At 41.8% G+C, this 18,270-nt stretch overlaps 1 protein-coding gene across 1 annotated transcript; it reads left to right on the plus strand.

The window, feature by feature from the left end:
* Positions 1-1,214: 1,214 nt before the first annotated feature.
* Positions 1,215-13,705, plus strand: LOC139385896 (phosphodiesterase 9ac). The gene is made up of 18 exons (XM_071131189.1): positions 1,215-1,319; positions 7,205-7,275; positions 7,615-7,692; positions 7,894-7,937; positions 8,171-8,225; positions 8,354-8,424; positions 8,579-8,666; positions 8,841-8,925; positions 9,034-9,108; positions 9,361-9,447; positions 9,578-9,682; positions 9,855-9,937; positions 10,282-10,438; positions 10,664-10,777; positions 11,416-11,520; positions 11,775-11,903; positions 12,314-12,409; positions 13,554-13,705. The coding sequence occupies exons 1-18, from the start codon at positions 1,251-1,253 to the stop codon at positions 13,620-13,622; spliced, it is 1,581 nt and encodes a 526-aa protein (XP_070987290.1). The 5' UTR covers positions 1,215-1,250; the 3' UTR covers positions 13,623-13,705.
* The last annotated feature ends 4,565 nt before the right edge of the window (positions 13,706-18,270 follow it).

The following is an 18,270-nucleotide window of genomic DNA, read 5'->3' on the forward strand; positions in this document are numbered from 1 at the left end:
TAAGGTCCCACTTGACCTCAAAGACACCTTTTAGTTCTAAAATCCATCAGCGTGAAGTAGATGCTGCCTGCAAATGAAATAAAGACAACTTTAGTTGTGAACGTGGATTGTGTTGCTACGACACAGCAGAGCTACCCAAACAGCTTGAACGTATTTCTATGTGTACTTCCGAATGGTTAAATACCATATCTTCTGCTCCCCCGATAGTGAGAGAAAGCAGCAGTCTCACTTGATCCATGTTCTGACAAGTATTAATTGCCTAACTAATGTCCACCAAGCCACTAATCCACCAATCCGACATCCCACCTCCTATTGTATTTTGACCTCCAGTCAATTAACTTACTGACAAAAGCACACAAGTAATAACGTATGAAGTAATAAAGACACTTGAATCATCCCGTGCATACACGCCTATATCTCATTGGTAAGACGTATGGAAATGAGTGTGTAGTAGTGACCAGCAGTTTTCGCAGCTTCTCTACTAAAGACATTATGGAGATAGGAGGAGGGCAGCCTCTTTTTTCTATCACCGTAGTAACAGTCCCCTGGCAACGGACCAGAGTGCCAATTATCGCATCTCACTCTGTGTATTAGCAGCATCAGCAGCGCCGGGAAAGTTTAGAAGCTTCTCGCGTCAGGGGAAAACGCTATCGCTGACACAGTAAGTCATTGTGATAATTAGTGTTTTACCATGAAAGATTAGATTCCAAGATAGAGCTTCAGAATACATTTGTGATTTAATTGTATTTATGTGTATTGTCCTTACAATGTTGTTTTTCATATTTGTGTTATCATAGTCAGAATAGTGATAATAATTTCATAGGTGTTGATGGAGGTAGATGGAAATTACGAGATGAAAGCAATTGATTGGTCATATTTGATCAGTGATTTTAGCGTGCAGTTGAAAATGATAATGCAAAGCTGCTTTATAAGTGAAAAAATGTTGATGGTGCTTTAATTGTTTTCTGGATTACAGATTAATTGAGATAGTAAAATCAGCATATGTAATGATTCATCATTTTCAAGTCTCAGTTCCAATGAAGTTGTTTATTGCAGTATTTCAATAGTGGCTCCCGTGTTGCAGTCATAGCATCTCACTGTGTTTCCCAGGGCTCTGACCCTGGCCATATAGGCTCCTCTGCAGGAGGACGGGGGCTCCAAACCTTCCTCCTGCTGGATTGGTGAGAGAGAGAGAGCGAGAGAGAGAGAGAGAGAGAAGGAGTACGAGAGAGAAACATAGAGGAATCAGCATGGGTTCCAGCTCCTCTTCCTATGCCCCAAAAACCATCTATCTGGACGTGGATGGTAAGGTTCAGAAGGTGGGTCCTACTCTATGAGATTTATATTGTCTCTCTCTTCCCCATTCCCTTTTCTGATCGTTTTTTTGTCCATACTAATCTTCCTGAATATGGTGGGTCCACCTCTTTATGAGGTTTATATTTTATCCCCAATTGTTATGTATTTTTTAATTATTGAATTCTATCTGATATTATCCGCATCAGCTGAGTTAACAGATTGCGCCATCAGCTATTTTCTCTACCGTAGCTAGTCAGCATACTTGAAATGAAATAGGGAACACCAAGAATTCATCTCTTATTACCTATCCATGAGTTCCATCCATTTTCTTTAGCAAATATCCTAGTTGACCAAAATTAGATCCACAGACAGAGTAATCATGCTCTTCTCTTCCGTGTAAGAGGAGATGTCCTCTGAGCTAAGTCCGTGGGAGAGCTGGGGTCACTCTGTGGGGACTCCCATATCAGAGTTAGACACTTATCATAGACAGCATCCAAATGATCTTGTTTGATTACATCTCTTCAATCATTGAGGTCCCTGGCTGCAATGAGGGAGTCAACCAATAGACAGACAGATGGTGAAATGATGTCATTTTTCTGGTAATGGTAGGCTACAGGTAGGCTACAGTATGATTTGACTACTGTATGAATCAGGGCACCAAACCAAAAGTTCGCCAAAGTCATATAATCTCTACAGGTGGCTAATGATATTGACAGAATGTGGGTTCCTTATGGCTCCACGGTTTTTGTCGGTTACCACACACCTAATCTCGTGCACCAGTCATTCTGTGCCCCTTGTTGCCTATATGCTCTATTTTATTTCTATATTCGCGGTGAATACGTTGTAAATACTCCTCAGTCATGTGAGAGGCCTCTGAAATAGCTGTGTTTTCAAGTTGTGGTAAAAATAGACCAAGAGGTGGTGTGATGGTGTGGTTCACAGGTGTTCGTGGCGGACTTTAAACGAACACAGACAGTGCCACCTGTTGCAAGCAGGTTCTATGCCTCACTTGTTTTCTACTCCCCCTTGAGTCTGAGGAGACGGTTCCTGTGTGGCTCAGTTTATTTTATTTTACCTTTATTTAACTAGGCAAGTCAGTTAAGAACAAATTCTTATTTTCAATGATGGCCTAGGAACAGTGGGTTAACTGCCTGTTCAGGGGCAGAACAACAGATTTGTACCTTGTCAGCTCGGGGATTTGAACTTGAAACCTTTCGGTTCCTAGTCCAACGCGCCTCCCCAGGGTAGCCGGGTGAAAGCGTGTTGCTTCTAATGTTGTAGTTTAAATTCCCGCAAGGATCACATACAGAAAAAGTATGCACTCACTGTACTGTAAGGAGAACCAATGTGCGGTGGACTAATTCATTGTCAAAGGGGGAAGAAACAGAACGTGATACTTGTGAGGCTAGAAACCTCCCCAGCCTACCCAGTATGTTCTTGTTATCGCAGCTCCCGGGCCATTGCACCTTAAGCATGTAATGCAGATAGACAACAATATAGGCTTCTGTGTCTCATATTTGCTCTCATCATATAAGCTACACCATCGTGGTGTAAGGGTCGTCACCGACTCAGAAGGTTGAGCGATCTCGCTCTCTGAGGTCGTTGTGAGCAAGGTTTAATCAGGTCAACACACGCAGGGGCCGTGGGGCCGATGTTATTCCGGGGCACGTTCTCAGAGCATGCCCATAACAGCTGGCAGGCATATTCACTGTAATTTTCAACCTCTCCTTGTCCCTGTCTGTAATCCCCAAATGTTTTAAGTTGACCAGCATCATTACTGTTCCCAAGAACTCTAAGGCTTCCTGCCACAATGACTACCGCCCTGTAAGCATTCATGTCTGTAATCATGAAATGCTTTTAGAGGCTGGATATGGCACACATCAACTCCATCAACCCAGACACCCTAGACCAACTCCAATTTGCATACCGCCCCAACAGAACCATAGACGACACAATCTCTATTGCACTCCACACTGCCCTCACCCACCTAGATGCGTAAGAGGAATACCAGTGTGAGAATGCTGTTCATTGATGTTTACGAACCCCTTTGGCCCTGCAGTCTAGAAGGGGATGGAAACGAGACCCATACCATTTTAGATTCTTAGTGATTTGCACAGAGAGGAACTCACGCAAATCATAACAGTGAAAAGGAACAGTGAGAACTAAAACAACAGACAACCTAAACCTACCGTCAAACACTTAAGGTTTATTTTAAACACACGGTAATGGGGGGGTGGGAAAAAGGGACTGAGCTGGACCGGTCGAAATAAATAATAAATATCCAAAAACCCCTAAGCTAGTCTAACCTGCCTCAATAACCGCTAGCTATCTAACCAATAAAATACAGTGGGTGGTTTGCCCAGTTCTAACTAGGGTTCTTAGACAAGGTTTTCCTACGGGTAGTGCATGCCCATGGGCGACTTGTCTTGGTACCCCCTTTTCCCACCAACAAACAAACAGTCATACACCATAGCAATACATACTCACAGGATTTTATTTATTTATTTATCCGTTATTTTACCAGGTAAGTTGACGGAGAACACGTTCTCATTTGCAGCAACGACCTGGGGAATAGTTACTGGAGAGAGGAGGGGGATGAATGAGGCAATTGTAAACTGGGGATTATTAGGTGACCATAATGGTTTGAGGGCCAGATTGGGCATTTAGCCAGGACACCGGGTTTAACACCCCTACTCTTATGACAAGTGCCATGGGATCTTTAATGACCTCAGAGAGTCAAGACACCCGTTTAACGTCCCAGCTGAAAGACGGCACCCTACACAGGGCACTGTCATATTTTTTAGACCAGAGGAAAGAGTGCCTCCTACTGGCCCTCCAACACCACTTCCAGCAGCACCTGGTCTCCCATCCAGGGACTGACCAGGACCAACTCTGCGTAGCTTCAGAAGCAAGCCAGCAGTGGTATGCAGGGCAGTATGCTGCTGGCTAAGGATAACGGACAAAGTGAGATGTAGGCACCAAAACAAAAGAAAGATAGCTTCATCCATAGAGAGAGCGAGAGAGAGAGAGAGAGAGAGAGAGAGAGGAGAGAGAGAGAGAGAGAGAGAGAGAGAGAGAGAGAGAGAGAGAGAAGAGAGAGAGAGGAGAGAGAGAGAGAGAGAGAGAGAGCGAGAGAGAGAGAGAGAGAGAGAGAGAGAGAGAGAGAGAGTGAGTTTGGGAAAACAACTGACTTTCCCCAAGGGAAAGGGGATGTGATTGGGTAAGGGAAAAGGAGCAGGTGTGCCTTCAGTGGCGACTGATTGGCGACTGATTAGTGACACCTGTGACTAGGGCCGAAGGAGAGAAAACAAATACACACACAGGATACTTGTATCTGTAACAATTGACTACAGCTCAGCGTTCAACACCATTGTCCCCTACAAGCTCGTCACCAAGCTGGGCCCTCAAATCCTCAAAAAGTCCTACGGCTGTAGTATTGAGAGCATCTTGACTGGTTGCTTCACTGTTTGGTATGGTAAATGTACTGTCCTTGATCGCATGGCTCTACAGAGGGTGGTGCGGACAGCCCAGTATATCATTGGGAGCGAGCTCCCTGCCATCCAGGACCTGGAATGAAAGGAAGGCCCGGAAAATGGTTAAAGACTACAACCACATTTTTTAAAACAACTAATTGACCGATGTCGGTTAAATTATTTGAATTCCATTTCATTCAAAAAAAAAATGGTGAGCTCGATGCTCACATTGCACATTGGGCTGAAGTTTCTCTAGAGATACTATACCAGTCAAAAGTTTGGACACACCTTCTCATTTCAGGGTTTTTCTTTATTTGTACTATTTTTTACATTATAGAATAATAGTGTAGACATCAACACTATGAAATAACACATATGGAATCATGTAGTAATCAAAAAGTGTTAAATCAAAATATATTCAAAGAAGCCACACTTTGCCTTGATGACAGCAATGCTGAGCACTTGTTGGCTGCTTTTCCTTCACTCTGCGGTCCAACTCATCCCAAACCATCTCAATTTGGTTGAGGTTGGGTGATTGTGGAGGCCAGGTCATCTGATGCAGCACTCCATCACTCTCCTTCTTGGTCAAATAGCCCTTACGCAGCCTGGAGTTGTGTTGGGTCACTGTCCTGTTGAAAAACAATTGATAGTCCTACTAAACACAAACCAGATGGGATGGCTTATCGCTGCAGAATACTGTGGTGGCAATGCTGGTTAAGTGTGCCTTGAATTCTAAATAAATCACAGACAGTGTCACCAGCAAAGCACCCCCTCAGCATCACACCTCCTCCTTCCTACCTGCTTCACTTTGGGAACCACACATGCAGAGATCATCTGTTCACCTATTCTGAGTCTCACAAAGACACGGCGGTTGGAACCAATTTGGACTCATCAGACCAAAGGGCAGATTTTCACCGGTCTGATGTTCATTGCTCATGTTTTTTGGCCCAAGCAAGTCTCTTTTTATAGGTGTCCTTATTGGTTTCTTTGCAGCAATTCAACCACGAAAGCCTGATTCACGCAGTCAACTCTGAACAGTTGATGTTGAGATGTGTTACCTGAACTCTGTGAAGCATTTATTTGGGCTGCAATTTCTGAGGCTGTAAAGTCTAATGAATTTATCCTTTGCAGCAAAGGTAACTCTGGGTCTTCCTTTCCTGTGGCGGTCCTCATGAGAGCCAATTTCATCATAGCGCTTGATGGCTTTTGCCAGAGTGTGCAACGCTATCATCTAGGCAAAGGGTGGCTACTTTGAAGAATCTCAAATATAAAGTATATTTTGATTTGCTTAACACTTTTTTATTTACTACATGATTCCATATGTGTTATTTCATAGTTTTGATGTCTTCAGTATTATTCTACAATGTAGAAAATAGTACAAATAAAGAAAACCCCTTGAATGAGTAGGTGTGTCCAAACTTCAGATCATATGACCAAACAGTGCTATCACAATGTTGCATTTGGCAGCATTTCAAACAGCAACTGCTTCTCCAATGGACATGTCCTCCAATTTCTTTGGCCCATTGAACCTTGAATGCATTCAGGAATAAAAATTGTCAATGCCCTCTTCATATTTTATCCACTTAGCACAAGTGACTCTACCAGATTTTGTTACGTTTGAACACTGACTTGCCTATTTCTTCAAGTCTGCTTGGATTTAGGATACATAGAGCTAGGCACTTAGTAAACCCAGTATACTTGTGATTGCACAAACCCCTGTTGTTATGGTGGCATAGAGTTTTTCAAGTAGAAACCTGAATGTGACATGTCCATTCAAGGCCTCGAGAGTTTGAGGGATTGTCTACTACATCTGCTTGTGCAAAAGGTCTTCAAGTTGTTGGAGGCTTGCCAGCTTAGATACACTTTATTTGACAATTCATTTCAGACAGACACAATATAAAACGAATATGTGTGCCATCAGTATACCACTACATAACTGACATTGTTTATGAAATGTATAATCTGTTTTGGCATTTCTGTGTATATTGCTGTGATTTACAGAGAACGATACAAACTCTCTCACTGGGTTGATGACGCAAGGATTTGTTGCTAGTATGCTGTTAGAGTGTCGTATTATCGACGAGATTGGGTTGGTCCCTGACAAGGGTAGGCTCCACTGTGTTTAGTTCACACACATCTTCAACTGCATGCCTTTGTGATTTAGTCCTTAACATCTTAACTCTCAACATACAGGGCTCACTTCAAAAAGAGATGTGCATCTTAGTGTGACTTCCCTGTTTAAATAAAGGATAAAGAACATTTTAAAAAATACAATTGTTTTCTTCCCCACTCTTTCCACTTTGGACACTGCAGACTTAAAAAAAAAAAAATGACATAACAGACTTCGGTCTCACAGAGAGCTGACTGTTTTAGGTGGCTTGAGATGCGTAGAGAGACACGAACGACTCTCACCATGCGTCTGCCTTTTTTTTCAGGTGGCTTTCAGTCGTCACTGCAGCCCATGTGACATCAAGGAGCTTCTTTGTTCCTCGTCCAACATCCCCAGGTCAGTGACATTTCTCCTTCTCTCGTCTCTCCCACCACTCCCTCACAGTCCCACATCAGTCTAAAGTATGCATTACACACAACGCCTTTGTTTCAAGTTCACTACAAATGTATCGACTCACTACCCTGACAGAGCTTTATGAATGATAAGTCAACTACAAGTAAACACCAAACGACAAGCTCATTAGCGTGCGTTTTAGAGAATGCTGACAAGAAATGTAGGTTGAAACCCTATAGAGTGCACTATTTTTGTGCCCTGGTCAAGAGTAGTGCAGTTTGTGAATAGGGTGCTATTTGGGACACACCCTTGTTATTTATTCTTGTTGCTCCCCGTCCATAGGAATACTGCTATCATGATGGTGGATCCTGAAGGGGCCCTGGTGTCCATAGACCCTACTATGCCTACGAACTCTCCCAAGTAACATGTCACCTTTACCCTAATCACCAAATCTCAATGATACAGTATATTTTATTGATCTCGGTCATAGAAAATAATTCCTGACCGTTGTTCATCCAAAGAATGCCTAGCATTTGTACTATGTGTAAAAAATGATTTTCAAATGTGATGTAGACAATGACTTGGTGAATGATGTTGGAATGTCACTGACATGTTTTTCAGCTCCTTGTACAAAGTCATTTCTTTGTCCACCGGTCAGCTTGGAGGTGAAGTGCCAACACGATATTTCAAATTCAGAAACACTTTTAAAACATTGACCTTTTAGTCCTTAATAATTCGATCTTACTCACATAGCGCACATAAAGCGATCACAGCAAAAACTTTAAAACAATGTAAAAACAACATTAAAACAGATCTGGGTACTAAACATTTCTTCATGTTTCACAGGTAGCATTTTGATCACTCGAGCAATTTGTTTCTCGTTTGTTTGCGCCCACAGAGAAAGAAGACATGTTTCAAAACGTGTTATCTCAGGTGGCGGAGCAGTTCAGCAGGTAATTGGCGTGTTTATGTTCCACTGCAGACAGAAGCACTCCGCTTTAGTCTTTTCTCTTTCCGCAGAAATACTTCCATGACACCAGAGGCTTTTCAAACACACCCCATTCACGTATTTTTTTTGCAGGGCTTTCCGAATCAATGAGCTGAAAACTGAGGTGACCAACAGACTGGCAATGTTGGAGAAAAGAGTGGAGTGTATGTGCAAGGGTTTTTTCACTGAACTTTCGATGTGTGTGTGTGTGTGTGTGTGTGTGTGTGTGTGTGTGTGTTTCTGTGTGCATGTGTGTTGTTGTTTCACTGTCCCTGAATTTGCCGTTTCAAGTACTAACTGTCGTGTTGAACGTTACAGTGGAGGGACTGAAGGTTGTGGAGATTGAGAAGTGCAAAAATGACCTAAAGAAACTACGAGATGAGATGACATCCAGAGGAGGAGGGAGGTACGGTGACCTTTGACATCAATGACACTCACCAAGCCATGCTCCAGATTTCTTAGGATATTCTATAGTAAGACTTTTATGATGGTTTTAAAATGTTGTTGCGATTTAGAGGAATCACACAGCTAGCAGCAGATCGATGACACAAATATGATGTATTTGCTCGCATCTCGTCAGAGTCGGGAACTGTCCCTGCAAGTACAACTTCTCAGAGGACGGGAAGAAGCTAAATCCCAGACGTGACGTCCCAAGTTATCCAAAGGTACAGAATTAGGGGAGTTTAGTAATATACAGTAGGCTAAACATATTCATCACTTTGACATCCTTAAATCCTAGAACTGACGCTGTGTCTTCTCGCTCATTTCTACAGTACACCTTATCCCAGGAGACTATTGAAGCACTGAAGAAGCCAACATTCGATGTCTGGCATTGGGAACACAATGAGGTTAGTTCTCTTGAGATTCAGGTCTAATATCTATCATATTTCCAACCAGGCATATATAATCACATTTTTTGTAGTAAAACATTTTGAAGTATTTTCTCGAATTGTGAACTTAAAGGAATAACCACACACTCAAAAACTATCTTTTGGTATTTTGTTAATTAGTCCAATCCAAAAATGTTTTGCATGTCAGCAACCAAGTTAAAGATAGAGCACTTGTTGCGCCTTATGATGTGTCTTTGGTCGGTGGTTTAGATGCTGAGCTGCTTAGAGTACATGTACCATGACCTGGGACTGGTGAAGGAATTCAACATGAACCCCATCACTCTCAAACGCTGGCTGGTAAAAGTACAACTGTATGAAAGCAATTACCTCAATGTGCAACTGATATGGAACAACAACTTCAAAGAAGAGGACCAACGAGTATTGATGACTATTTGGCTAGTTTGATTGACAGCTTTCTTTCTCACAGCTGGGCATTCAGGAGAACTATCGCAGCAACCCTTTCCACAACTTCCGCCACTGCTTCTGTGTCAGTCAGATGATGTATGGCATGATTAACCTGTGTAACCTGCCGGTAAGAAACGACTGTACTAATACAATATAATACATGCCATTTACCAGACACACATGGTCTATAACTAGGGTCCAGAGTTTTTTCCTGGTCAGGTCAGGATGTCAGGAAAATCTCCTGTCACTTTGTACTAGAGATTTATAGGAGACTAACATGTGCTGTGTGTGTTCCTCAGGAGAAGATGACTCTGACGGACATGGGCATTCTCATGACAGCTGCAGTGTGCCACGACCTGGACCACCCCGGCTACAACAACACGTAGGTGCCCAAAGGTTCCTACTCTGCGCCTCAGTTCCCCCTGCTCTACAGCCTTCACTAGATCTGTGAATAGATGTTGATGATAGACACAATACTGACGTCTTCATTCACAAAGAGATGTTCTGGAACTTCTTCATTGATGTTATTACATTGTGGAAATGGTCCAATCTATACTTCCAGGTTTGATGTAAAGTTAGAAGTTCCTTCCTAACCCTGTGACATGACCAGGGTAAAACTCTGGGCCCTGGTGATTATAGGCTTCCCTGGTCAGGTCATGTTGTCAAGGAACACTCCTGGTCTTAGGCATAAATCAAACTGTCACAGAGGTGTATTTTGCTCGTCAGGTACCAGATCAACGCTCGCACAGAGCTGGCCGTGCGCTACAACGATATATCTCCCCTGGAGAACCATCACTGCGCCGTGGCCTTCCAGATCCTATCGCTGCCCGAGTGCAACATATTCGCCAACGTCGAATTGGAGGCCTACAAGCAGATCAGACAGGTAGGTGGTGTCCTAGGCTAATGCACAGTGATTCTTCTGCATCCCAATTTGCACCCTATTACCTGCATGTGCACCACTATTGACAGAGGCAGTGCACTATTTTGGGAATGGGGTCCCATTTGGGTTGCTGCCTTTGTCTTTTTTTGCATTTCCTTCGCTCCAACTAACCACGAGATGTTTTGAGTTGGCCTAAGGCATTTGTGATGATTCCATCTCCCTTTACAGGCCATCATTACCCTGATCTTGGCCACAGACATGGCCCGGCATGGGGAGATATTAGACTCCTTCAAACATAAAGTGGACAGCTTTGACTTCACCAACGAGGAGCATGTCACATGCGTACGTATCGTACATCACATGGCATCAACTGTCTGTGTATACTGTATATCAAGAGGTGCCAAATAGGCAAAGCTTTGTTCAGGTATAGCCTCTGCACTTCAGCAAACAACAGAAAGCAGGAGGGGTGCTCAGTAACAAAGACAGGGATGGAAAAATAGGGCATACCCAAGAAAGACTTTGAATAGTGGACTGGTGATATCATGTGACTGTAATGGGAGTTAAGAATGTACTGTAAGCTCACTCCACCGCTATCTTGAAATGCCACTGACGGAGCTGTCAAATTAGATATTTTTTGATAGCTCAAACGGTTGGTACGTTGTCAAGGCAGGCGTTCACGTGTGTCTGCGAGCAGAGGATCGCTGGTTCAAGCCCAATATGGGGACAGGGACAGTGGGGAAAGCGAAACTGTTTGCAGCACACTGACGTCGGTCTCATGACGTCAGTCCTGTCCATCCAATGGGATAAAGCCAGAGGGTTCTAAGACAAAGTGCCTGCATTGATCTTAAGCGCTCCGAAGCCTTTTACCAAGTGGACCTTTCCTGAAAAGTCAAACTAGCTAGCCAATGCTAAAAACGATGCTTGTGTTGACATAACGCATGGTGAAAAGGTCTCTTTGTGCCTTGTCCGTATGTGTGCAGCTGAAGATGGTTCTGATCAAATGCTGCGACATCTCCAACGAGGTCCGGCCTACCGAGGTGGCTGAACCCTGGGTGGACTGTCTGCTGGAGGAGTACTTCATGCAGGTGACCTCGATCGAGTCTAATCATGTCTAACAATAAAGTCAAAAAAAAATATGAGTCTAGTAATGTGTTGATTGGAACTATGGGGTGAAAACAGGCTCAGCTGTCACTCTTGAAGTTGCGCATGCTTTTTTTAGAAGGGTAAAAATCAGTTCCCCTTGAGCCGTCTTGGCCTTCATCGGGATGAGTCTATTAATTAGAATGATGTCATGAAAGAGCGGAGTGACATGTGCAAATCCTGTCTCGGGAATGGACAGAGTGACAGGGAGAAGACTGAAGGGCTGCCGGTGGCTCCGTTTATGGACAGAGACAAAGTGACCAAGCCCACTGCCCAGATCGGATTCATCAAGTTTGTCCTCATCCCAATGTTTGAGACAGTCATGAAGGTAAGCGTGTATGTTTGAGCTACAAAGCAATGTGACCATATTTAAAATATATATATGTTTAACTAGGCAAGACAGTTAAGAACAAATTCTTATTTACAATGACAGCCTAAGAACAGTGTGTTAACTAACTTGTTCAGGAGCAGAACGACAGATTTTTACCTCGTCAGCTCAGGGATTCAATCTAGCAACCTTTCGGTTACTGGCCCAACGCTCTAACCACTGTAAATTGCCGCCCCAATATTAGCTTGACATAGTGTGCAAGTATGTGTGTGTTGATGTTTGTGCACACAAGCGTGTGTTTCCGTTTGTACACGTCTCTTGTGTTTCATGACCTCTTGAAAACAATGCCAGTGGATAATTCCATACTGTCCTGAATACCTACCCACAATCCTCCCCTGTGTGTGTTGCAGCTCTTCCCCCAGATTGAGGAGATCATGGTGCAGCCTCTGAGAGACTCTAGAGACCACTATGAGGAGCTGAAGCAGATCGATGACGCCATGACAGAGGTAGGACATCTGTTCTCACTTAATATTACACTGTCCTTAGTAAACCAAATTCCAATTCCCACTTTTCCTAGTTGAAAAACATTGGAGAGAATTGGAATTTCTTATTACTCACAATCATCCAGGGTGTTTGTGTCGGGGGAGGGGTGGGATTTACGCGTCTGTGTCCAACCACTTTCTAACATAAAGATGTGTCTTTTGTTCAATGAGGCACAGAAGAAAAAAACTGAAAATATGTCATTAGGAGGGAAGAAGAAGTAAGCTTTGCTGCTGCGAGCACAGTGGTACTGTGTAAGTAACTGACTCTGATTGGCCTGTAGTGTTAGTCCTGAGTGCCCCCTCTCTCTTCTGCCTCTCTCCAGTCTGCCAACAACAACACTGCTGCAAGCCAGTGAGCCAGCTATAATAGGAGCACAAGGCTTTTTACTACGACCGCACAATATTTTCATCACTCTGAATTTGCTTTCGAAAAAATAACTGAATTAACAAAAAAGAAACAGCTGAACTCTACCGCAATACAAATTTAGGTTTTCACAACAACAAAAAACTGACTTGAGTATTTGGAACCACCAGCAAGATGAGGCTCTTCCATTGAAGATGAGGTTTATAGTTGAAGTATTCTGTTCTATAGTATTCCCCTCCAATTTGCACCAATCAGTCCTGGCCCTTGGGAGGGGGGGGCACTCACCTCAACACCAAAAACGAAGCGGGTCTATTACATAGACCTGCAGCCCAGTGGCAAAGGCAAAGTGGTGAAAACGTTGCGCTGTCTTAACGTCATCAATGTGGGTCGTTGGATTCTTCACAACCTCATTGATAACGTAAAGACGACCGAATAGTGTCTTCCCGTCTATGATTTGACAGTTTTTCTCTCCCTTTGCTGTGTGTGGTATTGCAAGTTCATAGTGTGCAGGATTTTCCACAGCGAAGAGCATTGTGATGGATATGGATACCGACGGAGCCAAGTCACAATCAAGAATGCTTTTTCCTTGTTTGTGTATGTGTGTGTGTGCTTATGTGTTTGTGTGCGTGAGGGTGTGTGTGTGTGTGTGTGTTTGTGTGCGTGAGGGTGTGTGTGTGTGCCACTTAATCAGAATCATCTCTGGAGAATCCCGTCTGATATCCTGAAGTGCTTTTTTCATTTTAGGGCTCTGGCTCTCGTTTTATGATCCAAAAATTCAAAAAGGTCATGGGTCGTCCCGATCTGCGTCTTTGAAGATGGAGGGTGAAAAGACTTGTCTTCTACACACTGAACCAACCTCAGACTACATGAAACCTCCTGGTTGATCACCACTGTTTTGTTATGAACATTACAGAAGGACAATCGCTCTGTTTCAATGTCCACACTAGCATACTACATAGGATGAATTCATGTATCAAGCACATTGGAACATAGCTCATCTGAACGCTAGTTGGTCATCATCCACGGCTGTGTATACACAGGCAGCCCAATTCTGATCTTTTTACCCAATTGTTGGAAAAATATCTGATCTGATTGGTCAAAATACCAATAATTGGGCAAAATATCATAATTGGTCTGTCTATGTATACACAACCTATCATAATTTCTGAGTGACAATTGGTCAATGTAGGTATATTTTTTGCCATATTTTCTGCTTTCTGGTTTTAGTCACACTTGTTGATGTTGCCTGAATAACAACTAAGACGTTTACTGCAACACTGTCTTTTCCTTTTACAAGTCTCCTATTCAAATGCAAAACTGTTTCTAAAACAGTTTGAATAAATTGACCCATAATTTAACCATGTCAAGTACACAGCATATTTTAACATAATTATTAGAGGTTTAAACATTGTTACAACAAATTCTACTAATTATCCCCTCGTGTGTGCACTGAATGAATTTACATAAATTCACATTTTGAGGTTTGTGTAATAGCACATCCATTGTTGTTCAATATATTCAGTCTTAGATACATGTTGTACGTTATTACAGAAGTATTTCATTACAATCTAAAATGTTATTCTTGTATTTTATTTATTTGTGCATAGTACATCCTACATAAACTGTGCAAACTACATTACAGTTGTAAAACATGTAACATCCTTTTATACAAAATGTGTCACCTAGTAATAAACTCCACCAGTATTTTTGAAAAGTTGCAGGTTATGAAGAAGAGATCAAAATGTCATTCTCATCGACGGTTCATGAGTAATACCATTGACTCTTCTCTGAATGGTGCATTGATGAATGAACCAATGGCTGGTCCAGCTCGGGAGTCTTTGAAAGCTTGTGTACTTTACTTGATATCTGTATTCTGATGTGTATGCTTTATGCACAATGCGGATGGCCCACGCTTACGCTTGGATTTCCTGCTCGTTGTCATTTAGGAAAACCATTTTAAGAGCGTGGTAGTCCATAGCTTCGGGCTTTGAGGGGATATGTGTTGAAACAGGACTTCTTTGACAGTTTTGTTGTACAACTCCAAACTACCACTTAACCCACATCTCTCTATAGTAAAAAAATACGTGGGTGGTATTCAACAGGTACAGTAGATTTACTATGGCCTGTTTCATAACCTTCATTTATTGCAACCTGTTTCAAATTTCCAAGAGTGATAATTGTCTATCTGTAAGACGATACTTACATACAGTATGCTTACACTTTTTATGACCTACATGATTCTGATGACATTTGGATGATAAAGCTCTGAAGATTCCAAAGAGATAGAATGTCAATACTGACTTGAATGTTTTCTGCAGGTCTGCTGGTAGATAATAGTGACTTTTGGAAAATTCCACAGGGACAAACAGAGATGGAAATAACTTTCTTCTGTACTTTTTCCCTGCTCCTTGGCTTCCTTTTCACCACTGAAACTGTTTGATGGGGTCTTTGGGCTGAACTTGAGTATGGCCTAGTCATTTTGTTTAGAGGGAACTATCTTTATACTCTATGTTGCATGGATATAAAGGACATCAACCACCTGAGCCACGACCTGTTCACCCTGTTAATCATCAAGAAGGCGAGGCCTTCTATCTCTTGGCCATCAGACTTTTAAATAGCCATCACTAGCCGGCTACCACCCAGCTACTCAACTCTGCACCTCAGAGGCTACTGCCCTATATGTATACAACTGGTCAAAATCTTTAGAACACCTACTCATTCAAGGGTTTTTCTTTATTTTTACTATTTTCTACATTGTAGAATAATAGTGAAGACATCAAAACTATGAAATAACACATATGGAAGGAATCATGTAGTAACCAAAAAAAGTGTTAAACAAATCACAATTATTTTATATTTGAGATTCTTCAAATAGCCACCCTTTGCCATGATGACAGCTTTGCACACTCTTGGCATTCTCTCAACCAGCTTCACCTGGAATGCTTTTCCAACAGTCTTGAAGGAGTTCCCACATATGCTGAGCACTTGTTGGCATTTGTTGGCTCCTTTTCCTTCACTCTGCGGTCCAACTCATCCCAAACCATCTCAATTTGGTTGAGGTTGAGGAATTGTAGAGGACAGGTTATCTGATGCAGTACTCCATCACTCTCCTTCTTGGTCAAATAGCCCTTACACAGCCTGGAGGTGTGTTTTGGGTAATTGTCCTGTTGAAAAACAACTGATGTCCCGCTTAGCCCAAAGTAATGGACTGTCTTTTCTCTTTGCTTATTTGATCTGTTCTTGCCATAATATGGACTTGGTCTTTTACCAAATAGGGCTATGTTCTGTATACCATCCCAACCTTGTCACAACACAACTGATTGGCTCAGACGCATCAAGAAGGAAAGAAATTCCACAAATGAACTTTTAAGAAGGCTCACTTGTTCATTGAAATGCATTCCAGGTGACTAACTCATGAAGCTGGTTGAGAGAATGCCAATATTGTGCAAAGCTGTCATCAAGGCAAAGGGTGGCTAAGTGTTTAACACTTTTTTGGATACTACATGATTCCATATGCGTTATTTCATAGTTTCGATGTTTTCACTATTATTCTACAATGTAGAAAATAGTAAAAATAAAGAAAAACCCTTGAATGAGTGGGTGTTCTAAAGCTTTTGACCGGTTGTGTACATAGACATGGAATCACTTGCCACTTTAATAATCAAATCCAATGTTGTTACATTCGCCGAATACAATTACTTGCAAGCCTCTAACCAACAATGCTGTAAAAAAAAACATGAAGAAGAATAAGAAATAAAAGTAACAAGTAATTAAAGAGCAGCAGTAAAATAAGAATAGTGAGACTATATACAGGGGTGTACGTACAATGTACGGGGCCACCGGTTAGTCAAGGTAATTGAGGTAATATCTAGGTAGTAATGGAACACTAGTCACTTTAATAATGTTTACATACTGCTTTACTCATCTCATATATATATACTGTATTCTATTCTACTGTATTTTAGTTAATGCCACTCTGACATTGCTCGTCCTAATATTTATATATTTCTTAATTCCGTTATTTTACTTTTAGATTTGTGTATTTTTGTGAATTGTTAGATACTACTTCACTGTTGGAGCTAAGAACACAAGCATTTTGCCACACCCGCAATAACAACTGCTATATATGTGTATGTGACCAATAAAATTGCATTTTGATCTGACAAAAGTAACCACCATGCTTTGCTATCTCACTCTCCCCCCCAACATTGTATCTTTCTGATAAATTATACTTTGCATGTAAACTGGTTGTTTTAGTTATTTGTTTGATTCTCACTGCAGTATAATTTTGCCCTTTTCTTTCATTTCAATTACTCATAAACACCCTTAGACATGTCCTACTCTGTTGATGATGAGGCAGCAAGAGATGACCCCCCAAGACAATTCTAACCGTTTTCATCACTCGAGTTTATTCAATGAAAGGACAGCTCTCAGCTGACTGAGAGACACGTCTTAAGTCTTTGAATGAGAGTAATTACCCCCCAGCCCCCCCCTCTCTTTCTCCCTACCTCCCTCCTTTGTTCTACTCACTTGCGTGCGAGACATCAAGACACACAGTTTTTACATTAACCAGAAGGAATGCTTTAATTAGCTATGACATACCCTTATCACGAAGGTGATGTTGTTTCTTTGCCAAGCAGAGCTAAAGGGACATATTGATTTAGTTTAATATACCGTAGAGCCCCACCTGTTCTGAGCCCCATATTTTTAGCCCCCCCCCCAAAAAAAATATATACATTCACCTTACCTGTTAGGCATAATATTTTGGCATTAATAAGAGTTGCATATCAGTTTGCAAACAATGTAAAAATATATATATCATTAAGTTAATATAGCCACATACAAACATGGTCTCTCTTTTGTTTTCTTGAGTAAGGCAGCTCCAAGATGCTTTCGGTGGTGGTGGGGCAAGCCAGCAGAAAATAGGAGCATTGTGCCATGATTGGCTCAGTGTTCTGTCACTCATGGGGACACTACGTCACGGCCAAGTAATAAGGGTAGACATCGAAAATCCAACCATTAGTAGTGCCCTTCCAAGAAGGCTCAAGGTCATTGGTCACAGACAAAATTACGTCAAATCACGTTATATGTACAGTAGCTTTGATTGGACTGATCATGTCAACATCTTACTTTCAAAATCTAGCTAGCATCATGAATCAATTTGACAATCTACTGGCAAATCCTTTTAAATCCTTGCCATATGAAGATAAATAATTAAGAGAAATTATAGATAAAAGGTATCGGTGCTCATAGGCCATTGGATATAAACATTACACAACAAGTTGGAAATCGTAAATTCAACAATGAGTGGTTTGGAAGGAATCGGTGACAGTGGATAACTACAAGCATTGCAACTGGGAAGTCGGGAATTAACGAGCTCAGACTGTGAAAATATGTTTTGAATGGTCATCCAACTTGGAATTGTAAATCCGGCCACTTTCTCTTTTTTTGATGACAAAAT

Source organism: Oncorhynchus clarkii, chromosome 27, assembly GCF_045791955.1.
Source record: "Oncorhynchus clarkii lewisi isolate Uvic-CL-2024 chromosome 27, UVic_Ocla_1.0, whole genome shotgun sequence".
Classification (NCBI taxonomy): Eukaryota; Metazoa; Chordata; class Actinopteri; order Salmoniformes; family Salmonidae; genus Oncorhynchus; species Oncorhynchus clarkii.

Bases quoted from the DNA above. Each gene is read 5' to 3' on its own strand.
- LOC139385896 (XM_071131189.1), top strand. From the start codon at position 1,251: ATGGGTTCCAGCTCCTCTTCCTATGCCCCAAAAACCATCTATCTGGAC. The intron at 10,778-11,415 runs GTACGTATCGTA...GTATGTGTGCAG, and splicing joins ACGAGGAGCATGTCACATGC to CTGAAGATGGTTCTGATCAA. The intron at 11,904-12,313 runs GTAAGCGTGTAT...TGTGTGTTGCAG, and splicing joins TGTTTGAGACAGTCATGAAG to CTCTTCCCCCAGATTGAGGA.